Source organism: Mus musculus, chromosome 2, assembly GCF_000001635.26.
Source record: "Mus musculus strain C57BL/6J chromosome 2, GRCm38.p6 C57BL/6J".
NCBI classification, from domain to species: Eukaryota; Metazoa; Chordata; class Mammalia; order Rodentia; family Muridae; genus Mus; species Mus musculus.
Window position 1 is genome coordinate 89,843,733 of NC_000068.7, and position 16,978 is coordinate 89,860,710.

General features: G+C 39.0%; 1 protein-coding gene across 1 annotated transcript; it reads right to left on the bottom strand.

The window, feature by feature from the left end:
- Positions 1–333: 333 nt before the first annotated feature.
- Positions 334–1,239, bottom strand: Olfr48 (olfactory receptor 48). The gene has a single exon (NM_010990.1). The coding sequence runs from the start codon at positions 1,237–1,239 to the stop codon at positions 334–336; it is 906 nt and encodes a 301-aa protein (NP_035120.1).
- Positions 1,240–16,978: the final 15,739 nt, after the last annotated feature.

Sequence of the window (16,978 nt, forward strand, 5' to 3'; positions counted from 1 at the left end):
AAATATACCACACTGGAAGATATGTCTGTCAACAATAGCCTTTCAGCTTTAAACTACTAGAGCTATGTCCTTGTAATATATACTTTAATAAGAACCTTAATCAGTTTTGATAGTACACTGAAGCTGTCAAGCAAATGAACAATTAAGAAATCTAAGGGGGATATTTTTATAATCATATATAAAGTATATAATGTTTTAGAGAGCTTGACCTACCATCAACACACGTTAGCATATGCTATTCACTATGCTCAGAATATTAAGAGTGATGTTTTTTTCCCTCTAAACAATTTGAAAGATAGTTAATTTATGTTATGTGATTCATTCTTTCTCAATTTAATCAACTTTGATACAGAGTTTCTTCATAGCATTTTTAACCTCAGTATTTCTGAGAGTGTAGATTAAGGGGTTTAACATAGGAGTAATCATGGTATAAAATACAGCCACCGCTTTATCAATAGAGAAGGTAATTACTGGGCGAAGATACACAAATATGCAAGGCACAAAGAATAAGATGACCACAGTAATGTGAGAGACACAGGTGGAGAGGGCTTTGCACCTTCCCTCCTTGCTGTGAGATTTTAGAGCATCGAGGATGACTATATAAGAGATCATCAGAAGTAGAAAGTTTAACAGGCAGATAAAGCCACTGTTGGCAGCAACAAAGAGACCCAGGTTGTGTGTGTCCATACAAACAAGTTTCAGCAAAGGGGTCAGGTCACACATAAAGTGGTCTATGACATTGGGACCACAGAAAGGCAGCCAGACTGTGAAGAGGATCTGAATGGTCGCATGAATAAAACCCCCAGCCCAGGCCACCCCCACCAAGAGGCCACACACAAATCTGTTCATAATGATCGTGTAGCGCAGCGGTTTACAGATGGCCACATAGCGGTCGTAGGCCATCACTGTGAGAAGAATAATCTCAGCAGCCCCGAAAAAATGCTCGGCAAAGACTTGAGTCATGCAGCCACTGAAAGAAATGGTTTTCCGCACAGAGAGAGAGTCAGCCAGCATCTTAGGAGTCATGGACGAGGAGCAGCAGCCATCTATCAGCGACAGGAAAGAGAGGAAGAAATACATCGGGGATCCCAGGGCCTTGCTGCTGCTGATGGTGACCATGATAAGCAGGTTGCCAGCCAAGGTGAGCAGATAGACAATGAAAAATACGACAAATGAAAATATCTGAAGCTCCATGTTCTGAGTCAAGCCCACAAGGATGAATTCGGTGATATTATTCATCTTCTCTATCGATTTATCTCACCTGACAGAGGAATGTCCTGGAAATAAATGACATGCTCACATATTTAAACTCTGGCTGCCTCTGTTCTTTTGCCTTTACCAAAAAACAAAAACATGCTCAGGTCAGAGGCCCCATACTCAGGCACATTTGGAAACCACTAACTGGACTTAGTGGTTAATTATAATAATAATAATAATAATAATAATAATAATAATAATAATAATAATAAGTGCATGAAGTCTGGAGTGGAACCTGTTGAGAAGGAGAGACTGGGGGTAAGGAGATGCACATGGTCAGATTTCATTGTCTACATATATAAAAGTCTCAAGAAAAAAATTTAAACTGCATTGTCATAACAACTATTTCATATTTTATAGTACACATGTAACAATGAAAATATGCTTATTTTACTTATAATTTCCACATATGTTTTTGAATTTTTGGGTCTATAAAAAGTGTTATTTTTAAAGTCAAAATAGCACACTATCATTCAGGAAAATTGAAGAACCAATCCGTGGTGTGGCCATATATTAGCACATAAAAGCTACACGAATCCATGCATTTTACCTGAAAATGTGTGAATACATGTGAGAAAAATCCATTTTTTTTCTAGTTTTATGTCCCATAAAAGACTCAGGGACACTCAGAGATTCTTTCAAAAGCCATCCTTTTTCTCACTTTTCTTATCTAGAAGTTTCTTGGTATCTTCAGTATATAAGTTCAGAGGTCATGCTAAATATCTGAAATTGTCTCATGTTCTTCTGTCAACATTTAGCAATATGGATTTTGAAGAAAAAAAATCTTGCTTATTGCATTCTAGTCACATTTATTTTCATTATAGTTGTAATAGTGGCAAAAACATAAATATCCAAAGCATTTAACTTAAAAGAAGAAAAGCAAAGGGGCAAAAAAGAAAGTATGAGGGAGAAAAGAAAAAGTAAAATTTAAAATGTATTTAAGAAAAAGAATGGGTGCATATTTTGGAGTCCTGAATCTATTATTATTAACTACACAAAACTTTATATTTCAGTTTTAAATCTATAACCTAAGAACAAATATACCTAAATTTAGAATTACTGCAAAAATTAAAATTGTGTTTAATTTACTATTATTTTGCTGTATAATTTTACAGTTCTCAGGGAAGTATTAATAGAAATTTTTATTTAAAAAAATAATGTGACTAAATTTTGAATGTGGCTTTTAAACTTTGAATGTGACTAAAGGATAAATATGAAAATATAGTCTGATCTAGGGACGTGATCACGACAGAAAAGAATGAAAGTCAAAAATAAAGTTCATCATATTAAAAGTAGGAAAAGCAGCCTTTTACAATAAAAGTAAAAAAGCATCCTTTACAATAAAAATAACTTTGACTTATTTTTTCTTTCTTATGTTGAAGTTATGCATTTCTGGATTCATTTGTTAAAGCCGTATTCCAATCCAGTATATGCATTTCTTCCACCTTGACTACTGTGCTACTATTCAGATAAAGGCTTAGCTTGTGTCTGTAGCTAAAGAGCTGGCCTAGAAGCCATAAAACACTTGAAGGCAGTGCAAGTAATGTGTGTGGATCAGGGACAGAGAGAGAATAAATGAAACAAAACAAAAAAATAAGAAGAACAGAAAAAGAGAGAAAAGGGGGAAAGAAACGATAAAGAGAGGAGAATAAATGAAGAAAATTATGATGAACAGTCATCAGAGAAATATTCTTCTCTACTTTCTCTCTCTCTCTCTCTCTCTCTCTCTCTCTCTCTGTGTGTGTGTGTGTGTGTGTGTGTGTGTGTGTGTGTGTGTGTGTGTGTACAGAGGGAGACCAGAGAACAGCTTTGTTGAGTTAATTCATGCCTGCCTTTCACTTTTACATGGGTTCCAGGGAGCAAACTCAGGTTGCCAGACTTGCATCTTATCAAACCAGATTTCATTCTTGTTTGTTTGTTTGTTTGTTTGTTTGTTTGTTTGTTTGTTGTTTGTTTGTTTGTTTGTTTTCTGAGACAGGGTTTCTCTGTGTAGCCCTGGCTGTCCTGGAACTCACTCTGTAGACCAGGCTGACCTCAAACTCAGAAATCCGCCTGTCTCTGCCTCCCAAGTGCTGGGATTAAAGGCTTGTGCCACCACGCCCGGCCCAGATTTCATTCTTAAGTAGATAATATCTCAAACAACTTTTGTTCTTTAAATCCAAAGTTCTATCAAATTCACTTGATAGTTATGACTCTTAGGATTAACACCAGAAGGAAAAGTCAGCAAGTAAGGATCATAGGTCTAACAGACTAGCAAGCAAAGGAGTCAACTTGCACAATTCGATACAGAGTTGAAAACCACAACCTCGACATCAGTTATAGATGCAATAAAACTTAAAATAAAACTTTAAGCATTCTGTTTTTTTCACTATTCTATAAGAATTTGCCTCTCTGAAAAAAATATGTGCAGTCAAAGTGTCACGTTAATTTATTGTTTAAAATAAATGGTATTTCTCTAAAAAAAAAATCATGAAATAAAATTTGAAAATAATGGCAGGGGGATTGTATGCTTATTCTACTTACCAACACTGATGCTGCAGGTCTGAGGCTTCTCATTCCAGCTCATGATGCACTGTCTCAGATAATAGATATCGTGTTCAAATACAACTGAATTTTTTCATTTTTATTCATATTTTTGAGATAATTTAATTATATTTTCTCTTCTCTTTTTCCCCCCTAGGCCCTTCCATAAACACTCTCTTTTAAATTCAGGGCCTGATTTAGAAAAGACAGCGATGGTTCCAACAGCAGTGATCTACCTAGTGGTTCTCTGTGAGACTCAAGAGAAGTCATATAATTTACCTAAATTTTATCCATTCTTTTGCCCAGTGTGGTGATCATTTATAAAGCTAGCAAAGTAACACTGACTTCCATGTATCAGCAGCTGGTAGAGCAGCTCACGGGTGCAAAGCTTCTTCAGCCGGTGCTTCCATGCATTCACTTAAACTCTTAGAGCATCGATGGGAGGCTCAGAGCAGCAGAGTTGGTCCAGAAGAGTCAGATTTCTTCCTCTCAGCATTCCAGTTGTAACTGTACGGAGCAACTGAGAGGAAAAGCACTACCTTTGATATAGACTCGACTCAGCAGTCCTACGAACCTGCACTCTCGATTGCTTAAATCCTTAGACTATAAATACGTGAATTTTATACTAGAGGTAACTCCAGCCTGTGCTATTTTCACAGGGGAGGAGCAATTAATTTCAAGTGTCAGTGCCAAAATGTCAACCGCTTATCTCATCCTCTCACTATCCTTCTAAAGGTGAATAAGACTGATTGGGAATTCATCCTATGGAGTTGGTAATCAACTTGCAGTCAGAACCTTGATCATTTCTCTCTCCAGTTTTTCTTCAGTGAATGTTATTTAAATGTGACTGCGGTGTGAGAAATCAGCTGCTTTTGGTTAGAGCTCAGGCTGGCTTCTCACAGGAGAAGCGGGAATAAGGATTGTTATTGTGACCGACTGACATTGTCAGCTTGACTAATAATACAGGTCTGGAGAAGGAAGATAGTAGTGCCATGTGAAAAACTTATAAATAATGGATAAATAAAAAGACACAGAAGCAAACTGTCTAAATACCTATATTCATGCTCATAGACAAAAGTGGTCCCTGGTTGTTGTTTTTTTCCATTAATTAATTTATTTATTCACTTTGCAGCCTGATCCCAGCCCCAGCTCCTTCCTCTCTTCCCTGTCCCACCTTTACAAATTCCTCCCCCCATTGCCTCCTTCCCTTCTCATCAGAGAAAGGAAAACCCCCTTGAGTACCACCCTTCCCTGACACATCTAGTCCCAGCAGGACTAAGCACATCCTCTCCCACTCAGGTCTAACCAGGAAGTCCAGTTAGGAGAAGAGAATCCAATGGCAGGCAACGGAGTCAGAGACAAACCCTGCTCCAATTGTTAGGGGACCCACATGAAGCCCAAGCTACACATCTGCAACACCTGTGTAGTGGGGGCCTAAGTCCAGCACCTGCATGTTCATTGGTTGGTGGTACCGTCCCTGTGAGTCCCATGGGCCAAAATTAATTGATGTAGGTCTTGTGATGTCCCTTTCCCCTCCAGCCTGTTCAATCCTACCCTCAACTCTTCCACAAGACTTCCCAAGCTCTGCCTGTTTCCATAAGCTGCTGGCTGAAGCCTTTTAGGAAACAGGTATGCTAGGCTACTGTCTATGTATTATAAATGTTTTTAAGTAACTGCAAAACAATTCTTTCTATGGCCTTTTCAAACACCCTTAGTGTTATTTATTCCTCCTCTACCTGTCCTTATGTAATACGCTCCTTTCCCTTTCCCAGTTAAACCTATATTCCATTTTCTCATTTTCTCCTTTATATTATTTCTCTCTCTAAAGTTCTGCTTGTCCCTCTCCTGCATGATCCCATTTTACTTCCCTGGTTTCTGTGTTTACTCCAGATTATAGAGCTATATCTGAGAGACCATGTGGTATTTGACTTTCTGAGTCATGGTTACCTCACTCTGAATAATCTTTTTTAGTTCCATATATTTACTTACAAGTTTCATTATTATATTTCCTCTAAAGATGAAAAGAATTATATAGTACATATTTACTAGGCTTTTTTATTACCAATCCAATATTTGAAGAAACTTTAGATTCCTTTCATTTCCTTATTATGTAAGTAAGATGGAAATGAACATGGCTGAGTAGGTATCTGTGAGATAAGCTATTGAGTCCTTTGAATGCCATGGATTGGTGTAGCTGGGTCACATGGTAGATATACTTTTATCTTTTTGAGTATATCCTATGTTGATTTCCAAAGTGACTATAGAAGTTTACAATCCCACCAATACTTTATGAAAGTTCTATTTTCCAACATCCTTACCAGCATTTTTCATACATTTTTATTTTATATTTCACTGAAAATGAAGTTATTTTCATACAGTACAGTCTGATTACACTTTCCCCTCCCTAATCTCTTCTCAGATCTTTCCCACTCGCCCATCCTTCTAGCACCATGATTTCTTTCTCTCTCAGGAAAAACAAAAAAACAAAATAACAAAAACGGGGGAAAAAAAAAAGGACAAAGAAAGATTTTTTTTTAAAGGAAAAAACTGGAAAGAGAGGCCCATTGGACATGCAAACTTTATATGCCCCAGTACAGGGGAATGTCAGGGCCAAAAAGTGGGAATGGGTGGGTAGGGGAGTGGGGAGGGGAATGGGGGACTTTTGGGATAACATTGGAAATGTAATTGAGGAAAATACATAATAAAAAATATTTTAAAAAAGGAAAAAACTAACAAAGACAATTAATAAAAGAAAAAAGAAAGAAAACTTTAAACAAATACACAGACATTCAAACACACACACACACACAAAATCCATAAAGATGCAAAATTGATAAGTATAATATAAAAAATAAGACAAACAAAGTTAAGTAAAATGTCCCCCAAAGCAAAATGAAATAAAAATAATCTCCAAAAATATCATCTACTTTATATTTTATGTACCCAGTGGGAATTCCTCGAAAAAAGAAAAAAAAAACCTATTATTTCGTTTTGAGAAGTTGTTCATTGGAGATAGCTTCTTGGTTGGGAATGGGAGCTCATACCAACTTCAGCATCTGAATGCTGTGATTCTTTCTCGTTTATACTTGTGCTGGCCCTGAGTGTGCTGTCACGGCCTCTGTGACTTCATATGTGATCAGTGCTGTTGTGTCTGAAAGACCCTGTTCCCTTGGTATCATCTATTCCCTGTATCTTGATAATCATTGTCATTCCTCTTCCACATAGTTCTTTGGGTTCTTAAGGGAAGGGCTTGACAAAGATGTCAAATTTAATTCTGGGTATGGCCTCTCATTCTTGGCCAATTGTCCCATTGTGGGTCTTTGTGTTTGTTCCCATCTATTACAGGAGGAAGCTTCTTTTATGATGAGTGAGTGAGACACATATCTATGAGTATGGCAGAATGATATATACCTTTAACTGAGCAATAGTATTTGATTTTCCCCTAGGCTGATAGGGATATTGGGGCTTTTATTTACTAAACTATGGCTGCTGGGAACAGCATTATCTAATTGTTAAATTCTTTTAAAAACTGTTACTTTTATGTGTGTTTTTGCTGCTAGCTATTTGGTATTAGATAATCCATTGGAGTGTTCTTTCCTAGAGAAGATTATTATTCTTGTTTTCAGCATTCCTTAGTTGCCTGTGGTTCTTTGTATAGGGTTGATTCCTCTGGGAAGCCTTATAAGAATTACTCTGGACTTCTCAACAAAGACTCTAAAAGCTAGAAGGGCCTGGAAAGATATCCTGCCAGCTCAACAAAACCACAGGTGCCAACCTAGACTTCTATACACAGAAAAATTCTCAGTTACCATAAAGGGAGAAAACAAGATAATTCAAGACAAATCCACATCCAAACAACATCTATTCACAAATCCAGCCCTACAGAAAATACTAGAAGGAAAACTTCAACCCAAGAATGATAACTATATCAAAGAAAGCACAGGAAATAAGTAATTCCACACTACAAAAAACAAGGAAATAACACTCAAACACACACACACACACACACACACACACACACACACACACACAAATACCACCAATATCAAAATGACAGGATGTAACAATCACTGGCCATCAATATCTCTCACCATCGATACACTCAATTCCCCAATAAAAAGATACAGACTAACAGAATGGATTTGAAAACAGAATCCATCATTTTGCTGCATACAAGAAACACACCACAGGAGCAAAGACAGACACTACCTCAGTGTAAAGGGCTGGAAAAAGGTTTCCAAGAAAATTAAACTAATAAGTAAGCTGGAATAACCATTCTAATATCTAATAAAACAAATTTTCAATCAAAATTAATCAAATGAGACAGGGAAGAGCACTTTATATTCATCAAGGAAAAACCTACCAAGATGATATCTCAATTCTGAACATCTTTGACCCCAACACAAGGGCATCCAAATTTGTAAAAGAAACATTGCTAAAGCTTAAATTGCATGTCAAACTCCACACATTAATAGCGGGAGACTTCAACACCTGATTCTCACCAATTGACAGATATCCAGACAAAAACTAAAAGGAGAAATAATTAAATTAACATACATTATTAATTAAATAGAATATATGTATAATGTTTCACCAAAGCACAAAAGAATAAACCTTTTTCTCATCTCCTCATGGATCTTTCTCCAAAACTGACTATAGGCAAGCCAACTGATACTAGAAAACTGAAACAATGCCTTGTATCTTATCAGACCACCATGGATTAAAGCTGCACTTCAACAAAAACAAAAACATTGGAAATTCTACACACTTGTGGGAATGGAACAACTCTTTACTCAGGGAAAAAATAAGAAATAAATTAAAGAGTTTCTAGAATTCAGTGGAAATAAAGGCACAAGATACCCAAATTTATGGGATACAATGAAAGCAGTGCTAAGAGGAAAATTCATAGCACTAAGTAGCTCTATAAATAAACTAGAAATTTCTCATATCTGCAATTTAAAAGTACACCTGAAAGCTCCAGGAAGACAAAAAATAAAACAAAACAAAACCAAAAAACTAACACCAAAAGCAAGCACACTAAAGAGGAGTAGATAGCAGGAAATAACCAAAAACAGGACTAACGTCAATCAGTTAAAAAAAAGAAAACAATACAGAGAATCAATGAAACCAAGAGCTTGTTCTTTGAACACATCAACAAGATAGACAAATCTTTAGCCAAGACAACCAAGAGTCAGAGAAACAGTGTCCAAATAAACAAAATCAGTAATGAAAAGGAAGATATAGTAACTGACACAGTGGAAATTTAAAGAATCATTATGTCTTAGTTCAGAAGACTATACTCCACACAATTGGTAAATCTTAACCAAATGGACAATTTTCTAGACAGGGACCACTTACAAAAGTTAAGGTACACTTACCAAAATCAGGTAAACTATATAAACAGCACCATAACTTCTAAAGAAATAGAAGCAGCCATTAAAAGTCTCCTAACCAAAAAAATGTCCAGGGCCAGATGGTTTTAGTGCAGAATTCTACCAGACTTTCAAAGAAGGGATAATACTGATACTCCTCAAACTATTGCACAAAATAGAACAGAAGGAAAACTGCCAAACTCATTCTATGAGTCCACAGCCACCCTGATACCTAAACCACACAAAGACTGAACAAAGAAAGAGAATTTCAGACCAATTTCTTTTAACAACGTTGATGCAAAAATACTCACAAACCATATCCAGGAACACATCAAAGACATCATCCATCAAAATCAAGGAGGTATCATCTCTGAGATCCAGGAATGGTTCAATATATGAAAATCCATCAATGTAATTCACCATATAAACAAACTGAAAAAAAAATCACATTTATCTCATTAGATGTTGAAAAACCCTTTAATAAAATCCAACACCCCTAATCCAACAAAATCTAATGTTAAAGGCATTAGAGAAATTAGGGATGTGAGGCACATACCTAAACATAATTAAAGCAATATACAACAAGAAATAGCCAACATCAAACTAAATGGAAAGAAACTTAAAGCATTTCCACTAAATTCAGAGATAAGACAAGGCTATCAAGTTTGAGTCCATGGTATTCTGAGTCATCCTTTCTTAGTTGATTAGGTGACTCGGTCTCTTTCATGACCAAATTCACAGTGTTGAAAATACATATTTAAATCTATCTAAACTGAATGTATTATATTATTCACAAAAAGTTATCCAGACAGGAAGACACTTGTAATCTGAGCTCTACAGAACCTGAGACTTGAGGTGTAAGAGCAATCTGACTCATATACAAAGACACTAGCTCAAAGGGACAACGAAGATCATTCATAAGGAAAATGCAGGTTGTACATCCCTCTAAATGGGATCAACAGTTTGGGGTCAACAGTTTACTCTATAACAAGTCAGTTTCTTGGCAGAGATTAGCTCCCATGGAGTTAACATTCCCTGACACTTCATTACCTGCTTCCTTTCAAGTGTACCCATTTTTCTTTAACTGTATTTATTTTCCTTGTTAGTTTCTCACAACTCATTGCCAACAAAAAATTTGTCAGATTTCTTTTGCTCAAAAAGGTCATATAGTCCTATGAATATGATGGATAAGCATTCCAAGATAGAAAATAAAACATGTTAAAGTCAGCTTCAAAGTATTAGGTTTCAAAAAATTAATGGAACAAAACACTGCAACCATCATAGCACATCTTTCTCTAAGCTACCTTTCTAACTGGATGATTAGGTAAAATATATCATACCAATACTGAATCTGAGATCTCACCGGATATAAAATCCCCAAATAGCAAAGAATAGGAACATAGAAAGTTAGGGATTGCAAGCTCCAGAGATCAGTCCTACATTTCCTTGGAGTGATACGTGCTGAAGTTGGCTATTTCAAGTCTTTCTCTAAGGAAGCCAATGGACACTTTGATTGACTCCTGAAAGTCTGGAACCAAATGAGTTGTAAACTCAGAACCCTTGGTTCTTATACTTATGTGATCTTCAGATCAGGGATCCCCAAACTCAGTCCTTACCAGTGTTTTCATGAGTGGGTTTGGAAACATGTAGTACATTTTATATAAATGCAAGAAGTTAGGAATATCCCAACCTCTCAGCTTCCAGGGGTCTAGAATAGCTTCCTCTGCCAAGATGTCATCTAAATCATGCCTTTGACATCTATGACCAAAAGTTTAAGAAAAAGCCAGCTAGATTCAGCTATTAGCATCTGTATTGTTGTTCATGTAAAGTGGTTTAAAGCCTGAGACCTAAAATACAAAATAGTCTAATCAGGGGAAAATGGGTGAAGGATACAATTTCAGCACATGAAACAACATCAATAATATTTTTTAAAGGATTTATTTTATTTTATTTTACTTATTCATGTTAACATCTGGCTCACTGCCCTTGAAATCCTTCCTCCCACCCCACCCCCTTCTCCTATGAGCAGGAAGTGGAAGAGAACAAGGGCGGTGGGGGGAATATTTGTCCAGAAGGACAAAGGACTTCTTCTGGATAGAGAGGAGACAGAAGTGGCCCTGGGTAATCCCTACCTTGGCATACCAAATCTCCTTAAGGCTAAGCTCATCCTCTCCCTCTGAGCCCAGACAAGGCAGCCCAGCTAGAAGAATATATCCCAAGTACAGGAAACAACTTTTTGAATAGTCCCCTCCCCTTTCTCACTCCAGTTGTTTAGATGACTCAGCCAATAAAGGCTAGGCTCACAACCAAAAGCAATACTCCTTATTACTATGGGGATGACTAAGCAAGGTGAGATGTAAAAGCAAGCAAAGCTAACCTGCTACTATTGTTAATATTTTAAGGATAGACATGCACAGGCTAAGAGACTGTTCTTCAATACTGTAGTCATGGTGTTTCTTAATTCCAAGAGCTTTGATAAATTCTTGATACGCAATAAGATGTTTTCTAGGAAAATAGAGTGCACACATCTACCCACCCTAGGTAGGGAACCCACAACAGACAAAAGTGTGGATGGCACAAAAGTCCAATGTGATGAACCAATGTGTATTTTTGAGGTAACTCACAGGAATAAAAATGGAGGGTTACTTACAGAAGCAGAAATGACTCAAAGACAGTGGCATTACCTAGAAGAGATCAATATTACCTCAGGACCCCAAGACCAAGTTCTCTTAGCACAAAGGAGATTTATTTACTCCAGAGGAACAGAAAGCAATGAATAAGAGACAAAGACAGGAGATAAAGAAGAGAAAGGGAACAAGGGAGAGGGGGAAAAGGTATTTGTCCAGGAGGAAAAAGGACTGCTTCTGAATAGAGAGATAGACCTATTCCATAGGCAAATGATAGTTTATAAATGTAAAGGGGAAAACTCTGTTAGGATGTGTGATGCTTAGGTTTAATTAGGCATGTAAATTAAATGAACCAAAGGGGGCTTTGGATTGCTTGTTGAGGTTCGGTCTACTGCTATGTATTGTAATGCAAATTCTATTCTTGTTGGTCTAGGTCTACAAGTGCTTACAAGCTATTCTTGTGCAAACCTTTGTCAGGGCACTCTGGTGGAGTCAGCTTGTGAGGCAGAAATGCCAAAAAGCTGCTCATGAGAAATGAATTTCTAGGACTCTTCTCCTGGATGTCTGGCGAAAGCCAACTCTCCAGTTTGGGTCGGTTTGTCAGGCGAAAAGCCTGGAAGCTGTTTCACGAGGATAAGAGTTTCATGGAAATTTTCCTCCCAGAGTTATGGCATTTCTTTCCCTAACCCATAATATTCAAATTTCCACCACATTAGTCTAGTGTATAGATTCACGTGCACTCTATTAAGCATTACCTTATGTAAATGCCTTTTAAGATTGTATTCTAACATAGCTAAAGCCTTTTCCCAGTGTTCGTAGATTCCAGATAGCAGCAAGGAGCTTAACCAATTCAGTAACTGTACTGGCTAGTTTTGTGTCAACTTGACACAGCTGGAGTTATCACAGAGAAAGGAGCTTCAGTTGAGGAAATGCCTCCATGAGATCCAACTGTAAGGCATTTTCTCAATTAGTGATCAAGGGGGAAAGGCCCCTTGTGGGTGGGACCATCTCTGGGCTGGTAGTCTTGGGTTCTATAAGAGAGCAGGCTGAGCAAGCCAGGTGAGGCAAGCCAGTAAAGAACATCCCTCCATGGCCTCTGCATTAGCTCCTGCTTCCTGACCTGCTTGAGTTCCAGTCCTGGCTTCCTTGGTGATGAACAGCAGTATGGAAGTGTAAGCCGAATAAACCCTTTCCTCCCCAACTTGTTTCTTGGTCATGATGTTTGTGCAGGAATAGAAACCCTGACTAAGACAAATTGGTACCAGAGTGGGGTATTCCTGTGACAACCTGACCATGTCCTGGGGAGGACTGTGGAAGGACTTTGGAACTTTGGGCTTGAAGATCCATTCGTTGTTAAGAGCTCTGTCAGATGTTGTGTAGGAGCTTGGAAGATAATGTTGAGAACAGTGCAGAAGATGGAGGTTTGGTTTGTGAAATTTCAGAGGGAAAATTAAAGACTCTTTTCAGGGCCATTGCTGTTTTGATTGTGAAGATTCTGTAGTTCTGGTTAGCTGGGGCTGAAGAATCAGCTGTGATTAACAAGATACCAGAACTACTAAAGCAAAAACTTTGCATTACTGGGACTATTGATGCTGGTTAGCTGGAGCTAAGAAATTAGCGGTGATTAAGAAGAGACCAGCATCATTGAGGTGACATCTTCTGGGAGGTGTTTTCTGAGAGCACAGTGGCTGTGTTCCAGATATAGCCAAAGTTGTACCTTGTGCTGTGGCTGGACTTGGTAATGTGTAAGAGTCACCCAGGTGGTACTGGTTTTGAAGGCATGAAGGAGTTGAGCAGAACAGCTGAGGATTGGCACTGTGAGAGGCCATGGAAGGCCATTGGTGAAAGTGCAGCCTCAGTTGCAATTGATGGCCCAGGACTGAAGGGGTCATGCAGTGTTTTGGAGATGCCAGTACCATGAGATGACCACCAAGAGCAGCAGCAGCAGTGGAGTACAGGCATCTGGAGCCTAGAGGATGACGCGTGTGCTACAAAGGGCATGGCTGGAGAAGTGACCCAAGCCCTTGGAGGAGCCCAGATTGTGAGTTGGATCCCAGACATTGGATGGTTGGAGAGTGACTTTTGCTTTTGATTGTGACTGTGCCCTGATATTTACCCTCTTGAAGGAAGAAACTGTTTTAGTGGAGCCCACAGTTAAGAGACTTTTAATTGTAAAAAGACTTTGGATTTTAAAAGGGATGGATATTTTAAAGAGACTGAAATTTTAAGAATATGTAAAGACTGTGGGACTTTTAAAGTTATTTAGATCTTGGGGATGAATAAGATTGTAAGGGTTGAGGCTTACTAGTGATGTTTTTGTGTGTCAAGTTGACAAGGGGTCAATTGTACTGGCTAGTTTTGTGTCAACTTGACACAGCTGGAGTTATCACAGAGAAAGGAGCTTCAGTTGAGGAAATGCCTCCATGAGATCCAACTGTAAGGCATTTTCTCAATTAGTGATCAAGGGGGAAAGGCCCCTTGTGGGTGGGACCATCTCTGGGCTGGTAGTCTTGGGTTCTATAAGAGAGCAGGCTGAGCAAGCCAGGTGAGGCAAGCCAGTAAAGAACATCCCTCCATGGCCTCTGCATTAGCTCCTGCTTCCTGACCTGCTTGAGTTCCAGTCCTGGCTTCCTTGGTGATGAACAGCAGTATGGAAGTGTAAGCCGAATAAACCCTTTCCTCCCCAACTTGTTTCTTGGTCATGATGTTTGTGCAGGAATAGAAACCCTGACTAAGACAGTAACTAATTAAGCACTACCAAAAAAACAATAAAGCACAGTCATTAATTCAGTTGTCTGTAGAGTCTAAAATTCTCACTGAGATAGAAATTCGTATTACAAACTACATTCCATGCCAAGAGCAAATTTGTATACTATACTGAAAATGGATAGTCTTCAGATATAGATAAGAATTAACAAGGCTAGAGAATTTTGGGGTCAGTGACACTACATTATTCTTGAGGCGTGTCAAGAGTTAACTACCCTGGGGCTATTAACTCTAAGTGTAAAACTCTTCCCTGGCAGAAAGTGCTAATCTCTAATGTAACCATTTATCTGGTCCCTACAAATTCCCTTTGTAGTCACTCCCCTTGCATCTGTGCTAATCTCTAGTGTTAAACATTTATCTGGTTCCTTTTGAAGTCACTCCTTTTGCACCTGGAAAAATTCAATGTGCCTTATTCTGTTATGATTTGCAATTTATTCTGTATTATAAAAGTCTGAGGCTCGACTGGAAAATTACATTCAGATTAAACACCTCTCTTGTGTGTTTGGTTGTCTGTCACTACATCCTAATCTTGCCCATCTACTCTAGAGACTCTTTCCTACGCAGGCACAGGGGCCAAGGGGGTCTTCGGCAAACCTTGTTCCTTGACTTAAAACCATTGTTTAAATAAAATTGGCTACAGCCAGTTACTGGAGGGATTAGAGGTAGGTGGGTTAGGAGTGACCTGGTAGGAGAAGAAACCAGGAGTAAGAGGAAGGAGAGGGAAGAGGAAGCTGCCATGAGAGGAGAGAAACCATGAGCACATGGCCAAAAGAAACAGCAAGTATCTGGGGTACAATGCTGGGGAGGTAGCCAGGCCTGCAATTAGAAGAGTAGATTAGGGGTGACTCCCAGTAATCATCAAAGCCAATAATAAAATAAAATAAATAATCATAGTCTGAGTCTTATTTATTTGTAAGCTAGTTGTGGATAAGCTTAACCTGATTGTAATGAGAAGGCTGGGCTGATTCCATGACAGGCTTCAAATTGGCAGTTAGGAAGACTAGGCCTAAATCTCTGCTTCCAAGTGCTGTGTAATTCCAGGTAAGTCAGAAGCTGCCCTGCCACCTCACCTGAATCAAGGACAGTGGGTCAGCAGCAGTTTCCAGACTTCCTCGGCTATTTCCTCAGCCAACAGTTCAGATCTCCCCAGCAAGTTTCCAGCCCCCATACCCCTGTAATGAAATGGTCATAGAGATGGACCCAACAGATTAACATAGAGAACACCTACCCTGGAAATCCCTAACGTGCTTTAAATCAGGCCTGCAAGCACACTTGGGTGTCTCTGAAGGAAGATAAAATATTGTAGCTTGTGAGTTTAGGAGCCCACGGCCCTAGCCTGGGACTGAGAACAAAGAAGAACAGCCCCCAGGCATGCCAGGACACGGCTGTTGTTAAGGCATTCCTAAGAACATCTTGACTGTAAAGATAAAAAGGTATGCAAGGACCAGCAGGGCTATATTATCTAAGTCAACACCATCTGGCCGGAACCTCCCCTCTGTCTATTGCCCCTTGATGCCAGGTTGCTATGTGAACAAAGATAAGCCCCCAGCCCACAGGAACAAAGTCCTGATGCCCTTTCTGTTAATGTTTGAATAAGCCAATAGTATGTTACTGTACTGGCTAGTTTTGTGTCAACTTGACACAGCTGGAGTTATCACAGAGAAAGGAGCTTCAGTTGAGGAAATGCCTCCATGAGATCCAACTGTAAGGCATTTTCTCAATTAGTGATCAAGGGGGAAAGGCCCCTTGTGGGTGGGACCATCTCTGGGCTGGTAGTCTTGGGTTTTATAAGAGAGCAGGCTGAGCAAGCAAGCTGAAGCAAGCCAGTAAAGAACATCCCTCCATGGCCTTTGCTTCAGCTCCTGCTTTCTGACCTGCTTGAGTTCCAGTCCTGCATCCTTTGGTGATCAACAGCAGTATGGAAATGTAAGCTGAATAAACCCTTTCCTCCCCAACTTGCTTCTTGGTCATGATGTTTGTGCAGGAATAGAAACCCTGACTAAGACAGTTACTATGCTGAATTCCACACCCCTAAGCCCCTTACCCCATAAAAACCCCTAGCCTTCAAGCCTTGTGGCCTACATCTGTTATCTCCTGTGTGGGATAGTCCTTCGTGATTTTTTGGGTGCATGCCGAATCGGGAGATGGGTGGGGTTTCCCCACTAGGTTCTATCATCTCTATCTTGGTAATGGGGAGACCCCAGCATGTTGGACTTGTGCAGAATAAAACACTCTGTGTTTACATACTATTTGAATCCAGGGTACCATTCTTCAGTGAATCATGGACCCTTACTGTGGCAGGATATTCCCTGCCCAATCTATTTAATTATTAGTGCAGCAGGAGGCCTGTGATTGGACAGAGAAAAAGGAGGTGGAGCTAAGAGTGTCAGGTACAGAGAGCTACAGAAGAAAGGGAGGGAGCAAGATGGAGGA

Coding starts and splice junctions, on each gene's coding strand:
- Olfr48 (NM_010990.1), bottom strand. CDS start 1,239: ATGAATAATATCACCGAATTCATCCTTGTGGGCTTGACTCAGAACATG.